This window comes from Sinocyclocheilus grahami, unplaced genomic scaffold, assembly GCF_001515645.1.
Source record: "Sinocyclocheilus grahami isolate Dianchi unplaced genomic scaffold, SAMN03320097.WGS_v1.1 scaffold426.1, whole genome shotgun sequence".
In the NCBI taxonomy this organism is placed as follows: domain Eukaryota; kingdom Metazoa; phylum Chordata; class Actinopteri; order Cypriniformes; family Cyprinidae; genus Sinocyclocheilus; species Sinocyclocheilus grahami.
The window spans coordinates 1,737,375-1,761,916 of NW_015505605.1; the positions used below are offsets into that span (position 1 = coordinate 1,737,375).

The window sequence follows — 24,542 nt, forward strand, 5'->3', positions numbered from 1 at the left end:
TCCTGTGATGCAATGCTGAATTTTCAGCAGGCATCATTACTCCAGTCTCCAGTGTCACATTATCCTTCAGAAATCATTCTAATATGCTCAACAAACATTTCTTATCCCCACGGTTAAATTATTATTATTTTGAATTTTTTGTGGAAACTGTTGTACCTTTTATTCAGGAGTCTATGATGAGAGAATGCTCAAAAGAGCAGCATTTATTCGAAATATTAAAGACATGAACAATTTTACAAATGATTTTTGTCACTTTTAATCAATTGAACGCAACCTTGTTGAATAACAGTAGAAATTTCTTTAAAAAAATTAAAAAATTAAAAAAAGGGGAAAAAAATAAAATAAAACTTTTGCATGGAAGTGTGCACATACATTAATACCATGTGTCTTATAAGAATAGTTCACCTAAAAATAAAAAACCTGTCATCTTTTACACATTTGCATCATGACTTTCTTCTGCGGAATTTAAAAGAGGATTTTTTTTAAAAATTCTATAAAAAAAGAAAAAGTGAGAATACCGGCCGCACTGAAAATGTGCTTTCCTTGAAATCAGCTCTAATATAGAGCACTCTTCACAGTATAATCAAGCCTTATCAACGACAGTGAACATATTAGGTCTGAATACTAAGGTAAATTTAGTCAGTTACTCAATAACACTAAAGTAAGTGCATATACAGTATATTATGTGATCTGTGCTAATGACTATATTATTATTGCATAATGTTTACATGCACAGTTGTTGTTGTTTTTTGTTTGCTTTAAAGTGCTTTAGTGATACAGTGAATGGTAGGTTGTTCTATACAAAAGTAGAGGTCTAAAATAAAAGTTATTTATGGTAAATAGATACGGAATGTTACAAACATGCATGCACACAAGTGAAGTGGCAGGAGTTAAAGCTTCTCCCTTGTCATTTGAGTCTTAAAACCTTCGGTTTTAACTCAATTCAATAAAAGAAGATCCGTGCGGTTTTCCTCAGCAGTATTCCCATGGTGGTCACAAAAACAGACAGCCATGAAAAGAAAAGCCGCTTGCCAGATTGCTATATAAAGCATCATTTGGAACGTCGGTTCTTCCTCAGAGCTTCGTGTTGATATGTATTCGCTCCGTTACCTCAAACTGCAATGGAGGGAACGCAGAGTCCCACACTTTTGACTGCGTTACGCATCTCATCTGAATATTCACAACGTTCCTGAGCCCTCCGCTCTACCCACGTCAGGTCTGCTGCACCAGTCTGCGGTAGTGGGGCATGACTTTACTCTCCGGTAGGTAAAGTGCCATTTCCAGAGCCACCAAGATAGTGAACTCTAAAGCAATCAGCTCTCGACGGCTAATCCGGAACCTCTCCTCTAGTTTCTTTGGGCAGAAAAAAAACAGATAGATATACATTAGAAATAGATAGATAGATATACAAACACTGTGCTTTTTGTTGAAAGAAATGTATACCTTTATTCAGCAGAGGCACTTAATTGATCAAACGTGACCATAAAGACATTTATAATGTTACAAAAGATGTATAATTTCAAATAAATGTTCCTCTTTTGAATCTTACATTCGTTAAAGAATCCACAAAAAGATTAAGCAGCACAGCTGTTCTCTACATTGATAATCAGAAACGTTTCTTGAGCAGCAAATCAGCATATTAGAAGGATTTCTGAAGAATCATGTGACACTGAAGACTGGAGTAATGATGCTGAAAATATAGCTTTGCATCATATGAATAACTTCTATTTAAAAATACATTCAAAAACAAAACAGTGATATTAAATTGTAAAAATGTTTCACAATATTAGTTTTGACTGTATTTTTCATTAAATAAATGCAGCCTTGGTGCATTTGGCAAACTTTTGAACTGCAGTGTATGTGTTGACTGGAAAGTGTGTGTCGGAGCATCACTCACGTCGATCAGTTGCTTGACCTCTTGTTTCTTCAGGTCGCTGCTGATCTTGGCGGCGAGTAGAATGCACGCGGCCGCCACCAGCTTCCTGTTCTGCTTGTTGAGACGCCCCTGTAGGACCAGCTTCTCAAAGTACACAAATGCCATGGCTATGGTGACCGGCTGCAAGGAAGACTCCTCTCCTACTGAATGGATTTCCCTCTTCAAACTGATGAAGAGACGGAATGACAGATGTTGGCAGACATAAAGAGAACAGACGGCAAAAGAAGAACATTTTTGAACTTTTAAAGGGTTAGTTCACCAGTAAAATTCTGTCCTTAGTTACTCACCCCCTCATGTCGTTCCAAACCCGTAAGACCTTTGTTCATCTTCAGAACACAAATTAAGAAATAGTTGAATAAAGTCATTATTTTAGTTTTCTTTGCGTACAAAAAGTATTTTCGTAGGTTCATAAATTACAGTTGAACAACTGATGTCACAGACTATTTTAATGATGTCCTTACTACCTTTCTGGGCCTTGAACGTGGTAGTACCCTTGCTCTCTATGCAGGATCAGAAAGCTCTCGGATTTCATCAAAAATATCTTAATTTGTGTTCAGAAGATGAATGAAGGTCTTACAGCAGAGCTGTGAATCTTTGGGTAAACAGCGAATCGATTCGATTCATAGGGTTTCGATACGATTCAAGAACGATTTTTGCAAATTCAAAACGATTCAATTCGATTCGATTCACAATTACATTCAATACGATTCGATTAACGACTCTATTCTGCATTCTTTAAGTGCATTCACAGGATTATTTAAATGCTTCCCCTAAATTCTTCATATGCTTAAGGGGCAAATTACACGGCAGCCTTTATGGAGTCAGAGAGTGAGGGCAAAAAATATCCACTTTTGTCCGTTGTTAGACGTTAGTTTAATGATGCTATGGCATATGAATTTACACTAGTAAAAAAGTCATATAAATACATTTATTTCAAACTAAGTATAGTTAAAATCTATTACTATATTTAGTGGTATAAATCGCTCGAGAGTTACTGATATAAAAATTATAATTCAACTTTACTTGGAATACTACTTGTGCACAATGCACATTTCTAAATATTAAGTCTAAAATGTGTTTTAATGTCACTATTGATGAGAATGATATGATCTTTGAATAATATCGTTCTTTAAATGCAAGATATTTAAAGTGTACCTGAAGCATACTTGCAATAGTTCCACTTTAGCACAATCAAATATACTTCAATATATCTTTAATTTGACTTTAGCACTACTTTCTCACAGTTAAAGTGGATTAAGTTCAAAATTAGTTGTTCCAATTGAGCAGACTTTAAGTATACCAATTTAGTATAACCTGGTTTCGCAGACAAGGCTTAAGGCTAGTCCTGACTAAAATGCATGTTTGAGCCGTCTCAACTTTATAAAAGCTGGCCTAAAAAAAGGTCTAGTCCTGGCTTCTTTGAAACTGGGCCTAAAAGTACAGTTGCTGGGTATTTTTATTAAGTAGCCTACATACATATGTAATTTTATTTGTAGTATTCTTAGCATGAAATAAATTTATTTCAAATACATTTTAGTATATTTATTTTCGCTAGGGTATGCAAGTCAAGATAATAATAATAATAAAAAAGGCTTTAAAAGTTTGTGTTAACTATTATGCAGCATAGTGTAAATGTATAGGGTAACATTTTGTTGTCTCACCTTTGCATGATGCGAGTTTCTTTATATTTTCATAAAATAAAATGCTACAGTATTTAACTTTCCCTTTCTATCGGCGAATGATGATTCAGAAAGAAAATGCGCCAGATGTCTGTTTGCTATAGCAATGAACGCAACTTTCATGAATCTGATTGACATATAAAAAACACACTCTTATTTCAATGTTGTTGTTAATGCTGTGGTTATTTTAACGGTTTCCTTCGTACATTCGGTTTAACGACATTACGTTAAAAGTCCTTTATCATTCAGTGGAACTATGCGTATGCGTTTAGACACTTATATTGTTTGACCGAGAAGCTGGTTTAAAAAAAAAATAATAATAATATAATAAAAAAAAGTGTCAGTGAGAGCTACGAACGGAGCGCGAGCGCATATGGAGTACGAGACCTGCAAAAACAATAAATACACAAATAAATAAATAAATATGCAAATAAATAAATAAATGTGTGTATAAATATGGGAATTCGTTTAAATACATATAGAAATAATTAAACGTCATTAAAGTAGGTAAATAAATAAAATAAATTGGTGGGCAAATGGAAAATTTGTAAGGAAATGCTAAACTCATCCTATTTATTTTCCTTTGATCACTCATTTATTTCTGAATGTAGTTCCACATTTATTTTTCCTCTGCGCAACATGCTAATGAGAGGGTGTCAACCATGGACTTGGTCAGGGTCATGTGATAGCTGGGGGCACGGCATGGGGAAAACTATCCTTTCCCGCTGACAGGAAATGCATGGTGTTAATCCAGCATGGCCAACGTAAAGTCACTTTTTCCATTCAACAGAACAAGATACATAAAAAAACTGAGCTGTATTGACCGTACAGTATCTGTGACTTTACAAACGACCCAACGAAATGGCCAGTGTCGTTTCCTGACGTAATTTTTTTGTAACCTGATTGAGTCTCCCAGCTACAGACAACTAATATCAGTATCCCATGGTCATCGTGAGATTATTCACTTTATCCGTGGAATAAGGGCTCGCTCTTTTGATGACAGCTAGTGTTTATTAGGATGGTTTTACCTGCTCGTTGTTTAGGTACATGTAAGAATTTTTATGGTCAGTAAACAGTCTTCTATAACCAAGTCGATCTGCAGCAATCTCTCTCTCTTTACGGCGGGAGAACCATTAGTGACATACACAAGGGTACGTCTCAGTTGATTCTCAATTTATTATTGTACAAACAGAGGCTCATATACATCATTGAGAACTGGTATGAAGTGGTTTAATCGAGGAACAGACCGTTTTTTCCCCATTAGTTATCAGAACAGAAAATACAAGTGACAAAAGTATGTTTATTAAACAAATAACGGTTCAGAATTGCAATTAAGAGCTATGTAAGCATTCATATTTTACACTGGCCACTTAAAATCTTTTATGATTTAGCTGTCTCATGTTTATAACTACAAAACTAACCCTATGAAAAAGTGTAAGATAATAATCAGTCCCCTTGACTGATGAAGTTAATACGCATGCGCAGGCAAACGCTCAAGCGCATCACATACGATCCGCCTACTCTTGCATAATTGACACCCTCTCATTAGCATGTTGCGCAGAGGGAAGAAAAAAAAAAGTGGAACTTCATTCAGAAATAAATGAGTGATCAAAGGAAAATAGTTAGGATGATTTTAGCATTTCCTTAAACATTTTCCATTTGCCCACCAATTTATTTTATTTGCCTACTTTCATCACGTTTAATTAGTTATGTATTTAAACAAGAATACATGTATTTATGCACACATTTATTTATTTATTTATTTATTGTTTTTGCAGGTTTCGTCCTCCATAAGCGCAATCCTGTGACAGGCGGTAAATAGTGGAGCGCGTGAAGGAGATGTAAGGGCACGAACAACACGGTTCAAGGTCTCCATTAATTCGTGCTTGTAGTAATTTAATGTGTATATATAGCATTGAATCGCTATAGAAATTATAGCTATAATAATTAATCGCTATAATAATTATAGTATATAGTTACGCGATTACTAGCCGAAATCAGTGATTCCCGATTCAAAAATCCATGTTTTAAGATCGATGCATATGTATCGTCAGGGTTTGTAATCGATGCATTGAGAAAACGAGTGAATCGTTACACCCCTATCTTACAGGTTTGGAAAGACATGAGGGCGAGTAATTAATGACAATATTTTCATTTTTGGGTTAACTATCCATTTAAAATGTAACTTTTTACTTTATTCAGTTCGTATTCATTAGGGTTTAAGCTCTCTTTTGAAATTTATTTGGTTTAATCTGGTTATTACATACATAGGAATATTCCTATGTTAATCAGAATATGGTCATATTTTTGTGTATGTAAACAGTTACTGAAGAAAACATTTAAAATGTGAGTGTACCTTCTGATTTTGCTCAGTGTGAGTTTGATGTGGGGGAATTTTTCCTTAAAGGTCTCATTCATGTCCTTCTTCAGATCTGACGGTTTGACATACTCTATTACTGTTGTCTGTTGGAGGGACAAAGAGAATGACAGTAAATACTGAGAATCTACATCAGTAAGATAATCAGCAATAAAAACTTTTTACAGTGTACATGTGTATAAGCAGTATTATCCAGTGGTCAGTAATGACGTCAGCTGGATAAGTTATGTTTATCCGTGTCTGTAGGTCAGACCACCCTGCTTTCAGCACAGAGGTTTAATCACACAGATAGCCATTCATCTCTACATGTGTGTCTGATGGGTAAATTAATGTCTAAAAACAAGAAACAAGACCAAACTGGGCTACATTAAACATCCCAAAACACCAACACACATCTGTGAATAGCTGAGCAGCAGTGTTACGTGGTTTGATTGAAAGAACGTCATATTCCAAAAAAAAATAAAATAATTGATATAGTCTCCAGCGTCACATGATTTTTCAGAAATTATTCTAATATGATGATTTGTTGCTCAAGAAACATTTCTTATTATTATCAATGTTAAAAACAGTCGTGCTGCTTCTTTTATGAATAGAAGGAAAATAACAACAATTATTTGAAACCGCAATCTTTGGAACCATTATATATGTCTTTACTGTAACATTTGATCAATGTAAAGCATCCTTGCTCAGTAAAAACAAACTTTTGAAAGTTACTGTATATAAACGTATCTAAATTGGTCAAGTAATACCAAATAAGACCAAGAAAGTGTATGTATAGAGTAGGTCTAGAGTTAGTCTACAGATATTCAGCTAATTTGAGGACAATACATGCCTATAGGAGGTCCTCACAAGTCTATGTGTGTTAGTGTGTGAGATATACCCAGGTCCAGGCCGACGGTGCTGTTGAGGCGAGAGGGAGGATAACTGCAAGGGATGCTGTTTCTGGAATACGGCATGGGTAGAGCGAGATCCACTGCAGGTTTGTGGTGGTCCAGAGCGTTAGTGGGGTACAGGAACTGAGCGTACGACACCGTCTGCACAACAAATAAGATCATAACAAGCCATCTGTCAGCCGGAGAAATCCTGACAGCGCCTTTAACCTTCTGGGTGCATCAAATGAAGAGATATAAAGCTGTCATTCCTGAGCAGGTCCAATGGTACGCTGAGCACAATGCTCGGTGACATTTCCTGACTGACTGATTGACAGGTGCAGGGATAGAATGACAAGCTCTTACCCTGCCGTACATGTCCAGCTCCACCCCCTCCAGCCCGGGAAGCATCTCTAGGGTTGTGGACATTCCTCCAGATGAGTGCCTCCGCCGCTGAGCATCCAGACGAGGGTCACTGACACAAAGACAGATTGACAGATGCTTGTTTTCATTGCTTAAATCCAAAATTAAGAACAGGGATGCCCAAACTTGTTTGTCAGCCGATCCCCTTTGACCTAAAGTAGTATTTGAAGTATACCCTGAGATTTTAAGTTAATATTTTCGATAATTTAAAGGGATAGTCCACGCAAAAATTTAAATTCTGTCATCATTTACTCACTCTCATGTAGTTTTATAAATATTTAAGTGCTGCAAAGTGTTTGCATACAAAAAGTGTATCAAATTGGAGTTTTGTGGCTTTATGTCTATGTTTAACTGCTCGGAGATCATCTGTGTGTTTGATATCATGGTAACACTTTACTTAAAGCCTTTATGTATAATGCATTATAAAGGGGTATAATGCATTATAATTATTCATAATGTGCATTGTAATACATTATAACTTGCCTAAATAATTATAACCGAATTTAAAATGTGTAGTGTAACAATTAATTGATAAGTGTTATAATGTATTAACTGGTTACAATTATTCATGAGATTGTACAATGCATTATAAAGGTGCATTGCAAGGCATAATTAATGCATTAAAACTACTTTTATAATGCATTATACATAAAGGCTTTAAGTAAAGTTGTTACTGATATCATTGATTAAAATCCTTTATTTTAGTTGATATGTGAATTTAAAATGTCCCTTTTTTCTTTTCTGAGAAAACAGCCCTAAAATATTGATGACTCATCTTGTACTCACAAAATTGTCCAATCAAATGCTCTGTAAGAATGTCTTTCCTCCTAATACCACCTACTTCCGACTAACTGCGACATACACTAAAATCTGTTGGCTATTTAAAATAAAAGCCCTTGAGATGAGCCTTGCAATATTTCCCACCCCGAAACAAGACAAAAAGACATGTTAGCTCATTAAATTTAATGTTGCTTGGTTGAAAGAGCAGCAGACAGCTCTTTACGGACTTGAAAACAAGTTCAAACACAGAGCCAATTCAACACACACACACACACAAGTCTAACTCACCTAATATAGACAGCTTCAAATTCAAACTGTTCCAATCTTTTGCTTTTCCTTCCAGACAGAAGTAGCTGAGTGTGTTGGATACAGAGCTGCTCTTTAAGCACTGACTGAACACACACATATATATTCACTCCCTCTAGCAGCCCTTATCTACAGTCTTAGACCGCTTGCATAGCATGGCAGTTTAATTTCTTCTCTTTTTTAAAAAAAAGTGACCTAATAGACAAAGTTTCCCATGGTCCAATTTCTTATATCAGCATTTTATGAAACCATAATGAAAGAGGGTGGGAAAGGAGAGGAGGCTTTTGGCCGTGTCATGCCAGGCCCATTACATGGATGTGGGAAAAATTCCTTCCGGTCCCATTTGCCCTGAATCTCACCCTAGATATGAATCCCCTGAGGAGAGCAGAGGAACCAAACAGAACTTATATTCAGCTCAACATATCTCCTTGTGTGCATTTGTCTATTTGAGATTGAGGAAAACATGTAAAGACAAGTCATGGAAATGACAGCTAGGAATGGGAATCTCAATTCTAATTCTGAATTCTCCAACCTTAATGATTTCATCGATTCTCTTATGTTAGTACAGTTTTGGATAGTATTATTCGAACCCAGTCGCCACTAGGTGAATAACCGTTGCTAACTATATAAAGAAATATACAAATATACTAAGGAAAGACTTAAAGGGTTAGTTCCCCCAAAAATGAAAATTCTGTCATTAATTACTCCCTCTCATGTCGTTCCAAACCCATAAGACTTTTGTTCATCTTCAGAACACAAATTAAAATATTTTTGATGAAATCCGAGAGCTTTCTGACCCTCCATGTGACACCAGTGGTTCAACTGTAATGTTATGAAGCCACAAGAATATTTTTTTGTTCGCAAGAAAACAAAAATAACAACTTTATTCAAAAAATTATTCTCTTCCGTGTCAGTCTTTGATGCGCATTCTAAAGATGAACAAAGTAGGGCATGTATTAAAAAAACCTAAATAAAAAAATGTGGCTGTGTATACATATATACACACACACATATATATATATATATATATATATTCGCAAGAAAACAAAAATAACAACTTTATTCAAAAAAATTATTCTCTTCCGTGTCAGTCTTTGATGCGCATTCTAAAGATGAACAAAGTAGGGCATGTATTAAAAAAACCTAAATAAAAAAATGTGGCTGTGTATACATATACACATATATATATACACATATATATATATATATGCGCATGTATGAAATGTTATTGCTATAGAGTTATGTTTTTATTGTGTTTTATTATGTTAGTTAATTAAGCAGGCACAGATCTGGATAAATCTATACTGAAAAACTGTAACTATAAATTGTTTTATGAATAGACAGTCAGTAATTTAACCATTCAAGTCTTGCCATTATTATCCATCACACAGACAGTTCTTGGTTCATTTTGAGTTGCTAAAAAGTAATACAGTGAGTTAGTCAAGAACTGTTACAACTGATTCAGTAAGTGTGTGAGTGAGACTGATTCTTTGACCTGATTATACTGATTATTAGCTTGAGTCTTTTTGGCTGATTCATTAAATAAAAAGTTTGAATCAAACAGACTGGCTAAAGGGCAAACCACAACCCTTCCTGGTGACAAAGTCAAAACTTTTGAGAGACATAGCTTCATTAAGCGTGACTGTGTGAATCTCCACAGCTTAGCACCACACTATAGGCCTACTGTATAACCAAATCTGAGCTTTGAAGTAAATAAGCAGATTTTCATGTTTGTTTCATGCATACCTGATATGGAAGCTCTCTCCATAAGGCAGCACAGAGAAGGCGGCACACAAAGACCTTTTGGCGCAGATAAGCACGATCCTGCAGTGGTGAACACAAACTAGTTAACATTACAAACACTTTCTCCACACAGACACACATATATACACAGGCCAACTCAAAACTCCATAACACAAATTACACACTAATCTCTCAGTACATTCAGATCAAGAACAAACACAACACCTGTGACACAAGAGGGGTCAAATAGGGCAGCCTTTAAAATACACTGCTGCCTCATCAACACGCAGATGCACGCACACACACACACACACACACACACACACACACACACACACACACACACACACACACACACGTCTGGTTCGCTATCATTGTGGGGACTCTTCATAGGCGTAATGGTTTCTCTACTGTACAGACCGTATATTCTATTGCCCTACACCAACCCTCCACCTAAACCTACCCCTCACAGGAAATGTTCTGCATTTTTAGAATTAAAAAAAACTGCATCATAGAGATGTGAAAGGGTGGTAAAATGGCAGTTAACATGAAACTGAGTGTCGGTCGCAGCAGCCTAGAGGATTTTTCTTACTCTTTCTTCGTCATAAGTCACATGACAGTGGAGAAATGGCTCCAGAAATAACAGTGAGCACGAGTCAGGGCAATTAACGGAATCATTTTCTAGAGATTTCTGGGATCGATTTCCATTTCTATCTCCGGTATCAATTTTGGAATTAATAGATTTTAACAACCATAATTTTTCATTCACAAATGAAGTGTCTCCATTAAGAAAACCACTACCCAATGGGGGATTCAGCTTTTCAATTTCATTCAATTCATGTTTATTTGTATCATTGCAAATTAGCTTAAAAGAAAATGAAAGTTTCCACATTACAATTAGGAGTAGTTTATCAGTGGCTGCTATGTCAAGGTGATTTTCAGATTGTTTATTACATTTTAAACAGGTTTTATTGAAAAATGCTATATTAAACTATATTGAACCAAAAAATAAGATATGACCTCTTAAATTACAAATGTTTAATTTCAGTTATCTGACTGGATATTATGGTGAATTCTGCAACAGTGCCCCATTGTTTCCTATAGGCAACAGTATTAGCCTACAATTTTTTTCTTTTTTTTTTTTTTATACTGAGTATCTGCATTTGTTCTATAGATGAGGCCACTGAGCACCAGGCTTATCTGGATCTGTGATCATCCAGTGGAAAATATCTTATCGGTTTTATTCGCCTGCCCCCAATCCTGTCTGTGACCCTGTGAATGCAAGTAGGTACGTGCTGATTTGTGTGTGAAAACCCAAAGCCTGGGAACACAAGCGGAAAATATGGACCGCTGTCTATTTGGGGCAATTTATAATGGGATTTTAGTAAACATAGCAGTCGTTCCTCAGATGGAATGAGGCCAGATCTCACAGAGGACAGCCACTTCCTTAAGAGAACAACAAAAATCCCATCCAGTCATTCCTTAGGTTGAGTGTACTATGCCAAAACTTGTTATAATATCCGATTATAATGTTATGTAAAGTCCGATAACTGAAATTCAAATTTTGTAACATAGGGTTCATATCCTATTTTGGGGTTCAATGTAGTTGGCATTCTTCAGTAAAACATGAGCGGAGTTTATAAAACAATTGGCATCAAAATGTGCTGCTGAAACGGTTAAGATCAGATGAAAATTAAGCAAAGCTGAGTTTATTTGATAAAAACAATACATTAATATTGTGAAATATTATTACAATTTAAAATAAATGTTTTCTATTTGAATATACTGTTAGGTCCATATATATTAGGCCAGACACAATTTTCATAATTTTGGCTCTGTATGCCACCAGAATAGAATTAAAATGAAACAAGATGAAGATGAAATTGAAGTGCAGACTTTAAAGGGGTCATGTGATGCTGCTAAAAAGAACATTATTTTGTGTATTTGGTGTAATGAAATTTTTACACCAAAGTGTTAAAAAAAAAGTTCAAAAAACACATTATTTTCCACACACTGTACATTATTGTTTCTCCTCTATGCCCCGCTTTTTTGAAACGCGTCGATTTTTACAAAACTCATCGGTCTGAAAAGTGAGGTGTGCTGTGATTGGCCAGCTATCCAGTGCGTTATGACTGGCCGAATACCTCAAGCGTATGACAGAAATGTTACGCCCCTCACATACTGTTGATGCTGTGTCCGGCCGGAGCGATGAGACAAACATTAAAACCCATTATAAACGAGGCATTTGTTGCATCCAGTGGGGACATAATTACTGATTATAATGACTTATACTGTCTTTTTACGCATTGCGTTGCATCGCGCCGCGTAAACATAAAACTCTGTCTGCATTTGTGATCGGAGAAATGACAAATAACAAGTGCTACTCTACTGCCCAAAACTCGCGTTTGAATCATCAGTGGCAACGAAAAACACAGTGGCCTAGCGTGAGGGGAAGCCCCGGCTTAGCGTGCACTGAGGCCGGGATAGAGTGAGCTGAGGCGGGCTGGACTCCGCTTTGTCCACGGTGAAAGTTGATGTATTTCCTCAGCGACCAGCACGGATCAGCTCTAGGCATGACGAAGCGGATATCGTCCTCTTTTGGAAGACCAAACAAAGTAGTTTCACTTTCACAACAAATCACACAGTGCCTTCCCGACATGGCAGCGGCAACAACAATACTACAGCGAGAATAAAAGTTACGCCTTCTTTCTTTGCGTGAACATTTGGGCGGCGTTATGCAAATCTTCCCAGAACGTAACATAGGTATGTGGCGGCGTGTTAGAACGAGCCGTTTTAGGTAGGCGTGGTTGACTCTTAACTTTTATAAAGAATATCTCTTTGGTTTTGAGACTTTAGTGTTTGCAACTTTACAGATCTTCTTTATGCACCAAGAGTAATTGTAATTCTCCAAAGAGAAAGGATCATATGACCCCTTTAAGCTTTAATTCAAGAGGCTAAACAAAAATATTAAATGCTTAGGAATTACAACCGTTTTATACACAGTCCCCCCCCCCCCCCTTCAGGGGCTCAAATGTAATTGGACAAATAAATAGAATCATAAATAAAATGTTCATTTTTAATATTTTGTTGAGAATCTTTGCAGGCAATGAGTGCCTTAAATCTGGATCTCATGGACATCACCAGAGACTGGGTTTTCTCCTTTGTGATGCTTTGCCAGGCCTTTACTGCAGCTGACTTCAGTTGTTGTTTGTTTGTGGGTCTTTCTGCCTCTAGTTTTGTCTTCAGCAAGTGAAATGCATGCTCAGTTGGGTTGAAATCAGGAGACTGACTTGGCCATTGCAGAACATTCCACTTTTTTACCTTCAAAAACTCCTGGGTTGCTTTTGCTGTATGTTTTGGGTCATCGTCCATTTGTACTATGAAGCGCGATCCAATCAATTTTGCTCTATTTGACTGAATCTGGGCAGACAGTATATCCCTGTACATTCAGAATTCATCCATCTGCTTCTGTCTTCGGTCACGTCATCAATAAACACCAGTAATCCAGTGCCACTGGAAGCCACGCATGCTCATGCCATCACACTACTCCACCATGTTTCACAGATGATGTTGTATGCTTTGGATCATGAGCTGTTCCAAGCCTTCTCCATACTTTTTTCTTCCCGTCATTCTGGTACAGGTTGATCTTAACCTGTACCAGGTTGATTCCTTAACCTTTCCTCCAATTTTGATGAGAATACCCTCAAAAAGCTCAGAGTGTGCGGGTTAGTTCACCCAAAAATGAAAATTAACCTGTGTTTTACTCACTCTCGAAGCATCCTAGGTGCATGTGACTTTCTTCTTTTAGACGAATCCAGTCGGAGTTATATAAAAAAATTGTTCTGGCCCCTCCAAGCATTACAATGGGGGTAAGTGGGTGTTTGTTGTCAACAGTTCAGAAGACGTGAAAAAAGTCCGGCTCCGGGGGGTGAATAAAGGCCTCCTGTAGTGAATCAATGTGTTTTTGTAAGATAAATATCCATATTTCAAATGTAATAAACAGTTTTTTCTCACTTCCACTGACTGTCGTACACGGAAGCCATCCAGGTGGATGACAGATATTTTTTGCCAAATGTGAAACGAGCCTTTGCGTTCTTTTTGGTCAGTACTGCAGTGGCTTTTGCCTTGGAACTCTCCCATGGATGCCGTTTTTGCCCAGTCTCTTTCTTATTGTTGAATCATGAACACTGAGCTTAACTGAGGCAAGTGAGGCCTGCAGTTCTTTAGATGTTGTTCTGGGTTTTTATGACCTCTTGGATGAGTCGTCGTTGTGCTCTTGGAGTAATTTTGGTAGGCCGGCCACTCCTGGGAGGGTTCACCACTGTTCCAAGTTTTCTCCATTTGAGGATAATGGCTCTGACCATGGTTCGCTGGAGTCCCAAAGCCTTAGAAATGGCTTGAGAATCCTTTCCAGACTGATACATGTCAACTATTTTGTTTCTCATCCGTTCTTGAATTTCTTTAGATCGCGGCATGATGTGTTGCTCTTTAAGCATGCTTCACTTTGTCAGACAGGTTCTATTTAAGTGATTTCTTGATTCAACAGGTCTGACAGTAATCAGGCCTGGGTGTGGCTAGTGAAATTTAACTCGGCTTTCTAAAATAATGTGGATAATCACAGTCCGTTCATGATTTAACAGGAGGGGGCAATTAATTTTTCACGTAGGGCCAGGTAGGTTTGGACAGCTTTTTTCATTTTTTAAATGAAATCATCATTTAAAAACTGCATTTTGTATTTACTTGCATTTTCTTTGTGTAATATTAAAATTAGTTTGATGATCTGAATCTTTTATGTCTGACAAATATGAAAAAAATTTAAAAACAGGAGGGGGACAAAAACCTTTTCACGGCACTGTATATAAACTGGAATAATAGTATCTACTTCTGCTGTTCTTCTTTTTCATAGCACATCAAACTCGTTTATTGCACAAAATATTTTTTTTTTTTTACATTTTAAAAATATGGCCCCTTTAACAAATTAGTTATGAAAATAGGAAATGTGTCTTCAGTATTTGTGTACAAACTGTCAGAGATATGATATCCTCACATGAATCATACAAGAGCACTGCATAAAGTAATTGTAACGGATCATTGCCAAACTGAGAAAAGAATGATGACGAGAGCCAGATTGTTTGTTTTGAAGCACAGAGAGGGGCAAACATAACTAGCATGGGAAAAGACAGACCGACAGACACAAACACACATACAGTGGGCTGTTATCACTGGTATTAACAACCCCAAAACCCACACACCCATGGAGAAGTGAATAAACACACCTGCTGCCCCTGGTGTCGTACTGCCTCATGTTCTTAATAAAGTGGACTTTCTTCACAGAGCGTGGACGAGGAGAGCCAGATGAGTTCCGACTCCTGAGGACAAATACAGATGGACAGAACATGGGTAAAACATGAAATTAAAATCCTTTAGGTCTTTCATATTTGGTTTCACCTCAACATTCTTACATAAACCTTTGTCTGAAGATTAGACACAACCTTTATAATAAATGCATGCTGTGTGACTATGCAAAACAGCCCAAATGCCCACAAGTATTTAACCCAAACTCAACAACTTCAATGGAAAGAATCAAAACAAAACACAAAACTCAGCACAAACAGGTTTTAAGCTGCTTGAAACGGTTCTAAGCCAAAATGCAATTCCTTTAATTTGTTCTATATAAAGTCATCTATTATTATACACCCATTTGTTCCCGTTCAGCCAAGCGCTGTTCCAGCGTTTAAATGCTGTTTAAATGTGACTGAAGTGTGTGAGTCAACTGACTGGCTGTTTCCTCTCCTCAAGGGAATGTGTCATTATGGCTAATGAAACTGGCCATGACCTGCTCCGCATGGCACCGTCATTATGGCTCTTTGCTCATCGACATGAAACTACCCTCACATTTTACTAAGATGGGACTAAAGGCAGAACAAGTTGTTACATTTTGATAAAAGACAGACAGTTTCCTTTTGGAATAATGTACACTGATGAATCACTCAAATAAAACATTGTTGAATCATTCAGTGTGGGAAAGAAAGGGGAACAGGAGTTCAGAAAGTACCATACCGCCCACAAGGCGATCGACACTAACAATATGGTCAATATTGATTTAGGGCCCTATCATACACCCGGCACAATGCGGCACCAGGTGCGACACCAGTGTTTTTTGCTAGTTTCAGCCCGACGCGGTTATCATTTTCACGTCCTGCGCCACCTTGTTTAAATAGCAAATGCATTTGCACCCAATTGTGCGCTCATGGGCTTGCGTTCAGGAGCACTGTTGGCACGTTGCTATTTGGATGCAACTGAAATAGACTGCGCCATTGACCAACTAAAACCTGGTCTAAAGTCAATGACGCAGTAACTTTTTGTTATTTAAAGAGCGCGTTAGTAATATGTGCCTATAGGCGGGTCCACAACACACGTATACTCTGTTTAATTACACACACAGGGGCGTGCAGCAGCACACAAACATGCAAAATATTAACGTGAACGAGCAGCTCTGTTTCCTCTCTGGAGACACGTTTAGTCTTTGCGCTTGCAAATTCCAGTAGCCCCTCACTGCAGAACACAAGATCCAGAGGGCGTGGTTGGATCCACATCTAGGGGGTGGAGATTGGTAGGTTTAGGTGTGGAGATGGGTGGGTTTAGGGATCAGGGGGTGGAGACGGTAATGTAATGTGGGATGAGTTGGATCTGGATCCAACCACGCCCCCTGGATCTTGTGTTCTGCAGTGAGGACCATCTCGCAAATTCCGCCTTGTAAATTGCGAATCCTCCATGGCGCGAGTGGAACTTAAAGGGAATGGGAGATGAGACTCTGATTGGTTTATTGCACGTTATGCTCAAAACAAACCCATTACTCATTAAGAGAATAGGGACAACCATTTTAGACCATGCGCTGGGCGCGCCGACTGTTTTTACGTCATTAACTGAATTTTACTGTACATTTCTGCCATATGTACATCAATTTGACAGTCACCACTGACAAGCTACTACTAAACATTGTAGAAACTTAATTTCCAGTAAAGCTGCTTTGCAACGATTTGTATTGTGAAAAGCGCTATACAAATAAACTTGAATTGAATTCAATTGTTTTTCCCATCGTTAAACTAGCAAAAGTGGATTCGGACACCCCTAAGTGCACCTGCCCCTTGCGCTTTAGACCATGCACTCAGATCGTTAAAATAGGGCCCTTTATATTGACTTCAAAAGTGTACATAATTATATTTGTGTTGACATTTATCTTCCCAATGGTTGTTTTTTTTTTTTTTTTTTAACCATACCAGACCTTTCATTAAGCCAGGGTTGCCAACTCTCACGCATTTGGCATGAGACACATGCTTTCAGGTTCTGTCTCACGCTCTCACTCTGCCCATGTAAATCTCACGCCAAATTGCCAACCCTACTTAGGTGATACGAAACAAAGTCTCAGCTTTCAAAATTTGTAAGTTTTAATACTAAATTCAAACAATAAATACAGTTTTGGCGCACTTAATGTGGCGTAAATCGTAAAATGAAGCGCTTCAGTTTAAGCCAGAGCCACTGAAAAACAGAGTTGCGACAAGCTTTGATCTCGCCGGCGTCTCCGCGCGGTCACGTGGTTCATAGCCAACCAACAATCCAAACAAACCAGCGTTGACAATACATTTGAATGGGTTTAAGTAGGATAGACGACAGCTTCATTATACAGGTATTTGCAGCAATTTGTGGTAAACATTACAGCATATTATGCATTGATTATTACGTCGATGACATTTACAGTATCATTTTATTCTGGAGAGTGATGGCGAGGCAACATTAATATGGTTTTCTTAACCCTTAGGTATTGCTTACTTATAATGTGACCATACAGTTAAACTATTTTTCAGTTAAATAAGTGTTGTATATTTTAATTCAATAATATTTAATATTTTGAGATCTTTTGGTACTAAATAGGCCTACTATTTGTGCAATAATTATGGTCCATTAATTACTTAAAATATTTTACTAATATTTCTATTACTTATATTACAATTAGTGCATTAAAAGTTAAAATTGAGAAAAGTGTTTTAAATTCCAATGCAAAGAGGCAAATTAGAGTCATTTTGTGGTCAGAAAAAAAAAATCATTTTCATTTGTAATGCCATGGTTTACCCACTACACTGTAAAAAAAATTCCGTAAAATTTACGGTAAAAAAACGGCAGCTGTGGTTACCGGAATTTTACCGTAAAAAATACGGTAGCAACATTTTAGGTTTTAACTTAAATTTACAGTTAAATACCATAATTTCATTAACTGATATAATGTTAATATACCAACCTACTGAAGTACTGAAATCTGTTTTGTACCTTTGTAATACACTGATAGCCACCAAATGCAGGTGGTGATGAGAAAGTCACACGATGAACCAAAGCCCATCACACGCAGCTTTTAAATAATAACATCTATAGAAGATGCACAGTGTCATTCACACAAACACTAAACACCATCATGGTAACACACATGACACTGAAATAATGCAATAAACATTCGTTTAACAACATTAGGTGTAACACACAACCCTAATATACAAAACTGATAAGAAAAAACTAAGGAACATAGTTATTTCAACAAAACAACATCAAATTTGAAATGTAACGCAGGGAATTCTGGGAATGTCAATTTACGGTTATTCACTGTAAATTATACAGCCTTTTTCACTTCCAAAAACGGTATACTACCGTAAAATTTATGTCCAATACATGTAATGTCCAATACAGTTTTTCACCGTATATAGTAGGGGAATTTACCGTTAACCAGGTTTTTACTGTAGCATTTTTACAGCCTTTTACCGTTAAATTCACGGTCATTTTTTACAGTGTAGGTACCTGTATGGCTCTTAATATATCTAATATATTCTAAATATATCTAGCATATTGCAGGTCATTCCTGCTTAGCTTACTTATTTTTAAGTTCTTCATTTGAATAAGTATTTAGACATGATTAAACATTGGATTTTCAAATGAGAAATTTAAAAAGTTATTAACCTGTATTCTTTTTTTAATGATACTTGCATAATTACACACAACAACTTGTGTTCTGCAGTGAGGACCATCTCGCAAATTCCGCCTTGTAAATTGCGAATCCTCCATGGCGCGAGTGGAACTTAAAGGGAATGGGAGATGAGACTCTGATTGGTTTATTGCACGTTATGCTCAAAACAAACCCATTACTCATTAAGAGAATAGGGACAACCATTTTAGACCATGCGCTGGGCGCGCCGACTGTTTTTACGTCATTAACTGAATTTTACTGTACATTTCTGCCATATGTACATCAATTTGACAGTCACCACTGACAAGCTACTACTAAACATTGTAGAAACTTAATTTCCAGTAAAGCTGCTTTGCAACGATTTGTATTGTGAAAAGCGCTATACAAATAAACTTGAATTGAATTCAATTGTTTTTCCCATCGTTAAACTAGCAAAAGTGGATTCGGACACCCCTAAGTGCACCTGCCCCTTGCGCTTTAGACCATGCACTCAGATCGTTAAAATAGGGCCCTTTATATTGACTTCAAAAGTGTACATAATTATATTTGTGTTGACATTTATCTTCCCAATGGTTGTTTTTTTTTTTTTTTTTTAACCATACCAGACCTTTCATTAAGCCAGGGTTGCCAACTCTCACGCATTTGGCATGAGACACATGCTTTCAGGTTCTGTCTCACGCTCTCACTCTGCCCATGTAAATCTCACGCCAAATTGCCAACCCTACTTAGGTGATACGAAACAAAGTCTCAGCTTTCAAAATTTGTAAGTTTTAATACTAAATTCAAACAATAAATACAGTTTTGGCGCACTTAATGTGGCGTAAATCGTAAAATGAAGCGCTTCAGTTTAAGCCAGAGCCACTGAAAAACAGAGTTGCGACAAGCTTTGATCTCGCCGGCGTCTCCGCGCGGTCACGTGGTTCATAGCCAACCAACAATCCAAACAAACCAGCGTTGACAATACATTTGAATGGGTTTAAGTAGGATAGACGACAGCTTCATTATACAGGTATTTGCAGCAATTTGTGGTAAACATTACAGCATATTATGCATTGATTATTACGTCGATGACATTTACAGTATCATTTTATTCTGGAGAGTGATGGCGAGGCAACATTAATATGGTTTTCTTAACCCTTAGGTATTGCTTACTTATAATGTGACCATACAGTTAAACTATTTTTCAGTTAAATAAGTGTTGTATATTTTAATTCAATAATATTTAATATTTTGAGATCTTTTGGTACTAAATAGGCCTACTATTTGTGCAATAATTATGGTCCATTAATTACTTAAAATATTTTACTAATATTTCTATTACTTATATTACAATTAGTGCATTAAAAGTTAAAATTGAGAAAAGTGTTTTAAATTCCAATGCAAAGAGGCAAATTAGAGTCATTTTGTGGTCAGAAAAAAAAAATCATTTTCATTTGTAATGCCATGGTTTACCCACTACACTGTAAAAAAAATTCCGTAAAATTTACGGTAAAAAAACGGCAGCTGTGGTTACCGGAATTTTACCGTAAAAAATACGGTAGCAACATTTTAGGTTTTAACTTAAATTTACAGTTAAATACCATAATTTCATTAACTGATATAATGTTAATATACCAACCTACTGAAGTACTGAAATCTGTTTTGTACCTTTGTAATACACTGATAGCCACCAAATGCAGGTGGTGATGAGAAAGTCACACGATGAACCAAAGCCCATCACACGCAGCTTTTAAATAATAACATCTATAGAAGATGCACAGTGTCATTCACACAAACACTAAACACCATCATGGTAACACACATGACACTGAAATAATGCAATAAACATTCGTTTAACAACATTAGGTGTAACACACAACCCTAATATACAAAACTGATAAGAAAAAACTAAGGGACATAGTTATTTCAACAAAACAACATCAAATTTGAAATGTAACGCAGGGAATTCTGGGAATGTCAATTTACGGTTATTCACTGTAAATTATACAGCCTTTTTCACTTCCAAAAACGGTATACTACCGTAAAATTTATGTCCAATACATGTAATGTCCAATACAGTTTTTCACCGTATATAGTAGGGGAATTTACCGTTAACCAGGTTTTTACTGTAGCATTTTTACAGCCTTTTACCGTTAAATTCACGGTCATTTTTTACAGTGTAGGTACCTGTATGGCTCTTAATATATCTAATATATTCTAAATATATCTAGCATATTGCAGGTCATTCCTGCTTAGCTTACTTATTTTTAAGTTCTTCATTTGAATAAGTATTTAGACATGATTAAACATTGGATTTTCAAATGAGAAATTTAAAAAGTTATTAACCTGTATTCTTTTTTTAATGATACTTGCATAATTACACACAACAAATTCAAGCAAATACTGAATTTAAACCAAGTTTAAAATGATGCTAAAAAGGCATTCAACTGCATTCAACAAAATATTTTTTATCCCCTTATATTTACACTATATACACATGAATTGATATTGAATCGAGATCGAATTTTTTTTATTTTTATATTTAGTAATCTTATATTTTATTTTTCAAGCAACACCGTATCATGCATAGGAATGTACAAGAGTGCCAAGAGCGCTGCAAATCTTTGGACAATATGGATTATGGAGCATTAAACTAGGAGATCAAGATTTAAATACCACATACAAAGTGCCTGAGCAGACAGCTGGTCAAATCTCACTTGAAGTCTGCTGCATTTCATCTCGTCCTGGTTAAAAAAATAATATGTACCAGTGCAAACCAAAAGTTTCATAACTGAATAGTTGTTAGGGCTTTAGAATGACACCAGACCAGCTAGTCCGTCTCAAAGGGTCAGCAACAAAACAGATAGGCTCAAGGCCTAGAAAGGTCAACCTGGTCTCATAAAAATACGTACCACTGGGTACTTTTCTGCAACACCGTTTTTACGTACCTTACTGCACGTTTCGCCGCAGTTTCAAAAAGAAATGTCCACTGAGTGGCACTAAAACACGGGTTCAATACGTGAACCTTGGCACGTTTTTATTACGTTGCCTCAGTTACGTATTGCAGTGGTTCAGAATTCAAATATCCGGGGACTGTCGCTAAAATTTAATGCTCTATCATGTTGGAAATATGCCCTACACCAGGGTTCCCTCAAATCTTGCCCTGGAGGCAGGGGCGTGTCTACGTGGCGGCCAGGGGTGGCACCGGCCCCCCCTGAAATCTGTCTGGCCACCCCAGGTGCCCCCCCTACCAGATGTCTTGCGATAAGCTTGTTTTTAGTACATTTCTAACTGCATCTGGCAGTGGCGGATCCTGGCATGTGTAGGCAGCTGCCTAGGGCCGCTTTCTTCTCTTCTTTATACTTAATTTTAGGCGGTTTCTATAGTGTGATCTTAATGACAATGTCGAGAGCGCATAATGTTACGCGATCCATGTGCGTGAGGACAAATCTCTCCACTCCCAAGCGGATTTCCTTCACTCACACAAAACTGGATGTGTGCTTTTAAATATTGTTATTTTATGAATTGGCTCTGCTCTGCTCTACCACTGTCTCGGTCTCTGTCACTCTGTTTAGTGAGTGTACACGATGTATTATAACATACATCGTTACGCAAACACAACCCCCCCCCCCCCCCCGGATCCCTGCCCTACACCAAACCCTAAACTTACCCGATAGTGTTAACAAATGCAAAACTGATATAAAAACGCATTTGTTGATGCAACCATGCCATTTGAACTTCCTTATATGCAGATTTGAACCGTTTTGTCGAACCGTAGTTACACGGGACTCGAACCGGAGCTCCTCATCTCTCAAGTAGCCTACGTCTCCGTACTCCGTGAGCTACAAACCTACAGTCAATGAAAACCCATATATATGAAGCTGGATATGTGCGATGCTAACATTCAAAAGCATCAGTTTTCAAATCTCTCAGCATATTAAAATGGTTTTGAAGTCATAACATAATATTCTTCAAGTAATTGTGCAAAAATTATGCTTTATTAATCGAAACTGTAAATTTGTGTGAAAAGGAATAAAAGGTGTCGGAGTTTTACGGCCTCTAGTGTTCATTTATTTTGGAAACTGCAGTGATAAGTACTTATTGGTACGTATTTCGTGTCTCGCGAAAAAGTGCCCCCAGGTACATTTTTGCCATGAGACCAGGTAGAAAAAGGTAGTTAGGACACGTTAAAATAGTCCATGTGACATCAGTGGTTCAACCTTAACTTTATAAAGCTATGAGAATAATTTTGTGAGAAATACTTGTTGAATAAAGGTATTTTTGTTTCCTTTGCAGACAAAAAGTATTCGCATAGCTTCAAAACATTAAGGTTGAACCACTGATGTCACATGGACTATTTTAACAATGTCCTTACTACCTTTCTGGGTCTCTTATTTCATCAAAAATATCTTAATTTGTGTTCCGAAGATGAACGAAGGTCTTACGGGTTTGGAACGACATGAGGGTAAGTAATGACAGAATTTTAATTTTTTGGTGAACTATCCCTTTTTCAGGAAGCCCAAATATGACATGGTTCAGACATGAAATAATTTTCCCTGAAAATTCCTAAAAAAGCCCTGCAGAAAAGTCTGTTGGGTTACATGTTTTACCATAGTTACATAACTTTTGGTCTATGTCTCATTTGTGTGTGTTCTAAACCCTTCTATCCCTACATGAGCATCACCGATTATTGCCACATGCTTTGGGCACAAAACCAGGGCACATCATCTACCTTCTGTTTGGTTTGAAAACTATTACACAACCCTAGCGTGCCGAACAAACACAAACAGCTCCCCCTATTTGCACCCTCCATCTGCTCCGCCATTTGTGTGGTGATACACCCTCCCTCCAAATCTGAATTACTGATATCATAACCCATGGCGAGGAACCACACCTGCAAGCAGGCGAGTGAGAAGAGAGCAAAGAAAATCTGAAGACTGTGACCGAAAACAAATGACTTAAAACCCCTTTCATTATCTCCAGAATGAAAAACGTGATGAACTCTGAAGCAGCTGCCAGCTTTGCGTAAACCTCATTTTCTCTCGGCCCATCTGTCACTCACTTGATCCCGACATTTCATTTATTCTGTTTTTTTTTTCTTCTGTCTCTCTCTCGGTTTTCTAGTAAATCTCCAATCCATTTGCATCCGCTACAAACCTACAGTCAATGAAAACCCATATATATGAAGCTGGATATGTGCGATGCTAACATTCAAAAGCATCAGTTTTCAAATCTCTCAGCATATTAAAATGGTTTTGAAGTCATAACATAATATTCTTCAAGTAATTGTGCAAAAATTATGCTTTATTAATCGAAACTGTAAATTTGTGTGAAAAGGAATAAAAGGTGTCAGAGTTTTACGGCCTCTATACGGTGTTCATTTATTTTGGAAACTGCAGTGATAAGTACTTATTGGTACGTATTTCGTGTCTCGCGAAAA

At 37.1% G+C, this 24,542-nt stretch overlaps 1 protein-coding gene across 1 annotated transcript in view; it reads right to left on the minus strand.

The window, feature by feature from the left end:
• Positions 1–359: 359 nt before the first annotated feature.
• The window catches only part of LOC107551510 (CDK5 and ABL1 enzyme substrate 2-like), a 32,264-nt gene continuing 8,081 nt past the window's right edge, over positions 360–24,542 (minus strand). The window contains exons 2-8 of the mRNA XM_016233125.1: positions 15,390–15,482; positions 10,117–10,194; positions 7,228–7,336; positions 6,873–7,026; positions 5,972–6,119; positions 1,898–2,102; positions 360–1,353 (exon numbers count right to left, since the gene is read on the minus strand). Of these exons, the coding sequence (XP_016088611.1) occupies positions 1,213–1,353; positions 1,898–2,102; positions 5,972–6,119; positions 6,873–7,026; positions 7,228–7,336; positions 10,117–10,194; positions 15,390–15,482 (928 nt within the window). The 3' untranslated portion in view covers positions 360–1,212. The remainder of the gene's footprint in view (positions 1,354–1,897; positions 2,103–5,971; positions 6,120–6,872; positions 7,027–7,227; positions 7,337–10,116; positions 10,195–15,389; positions 15,483–24,542) is intronic.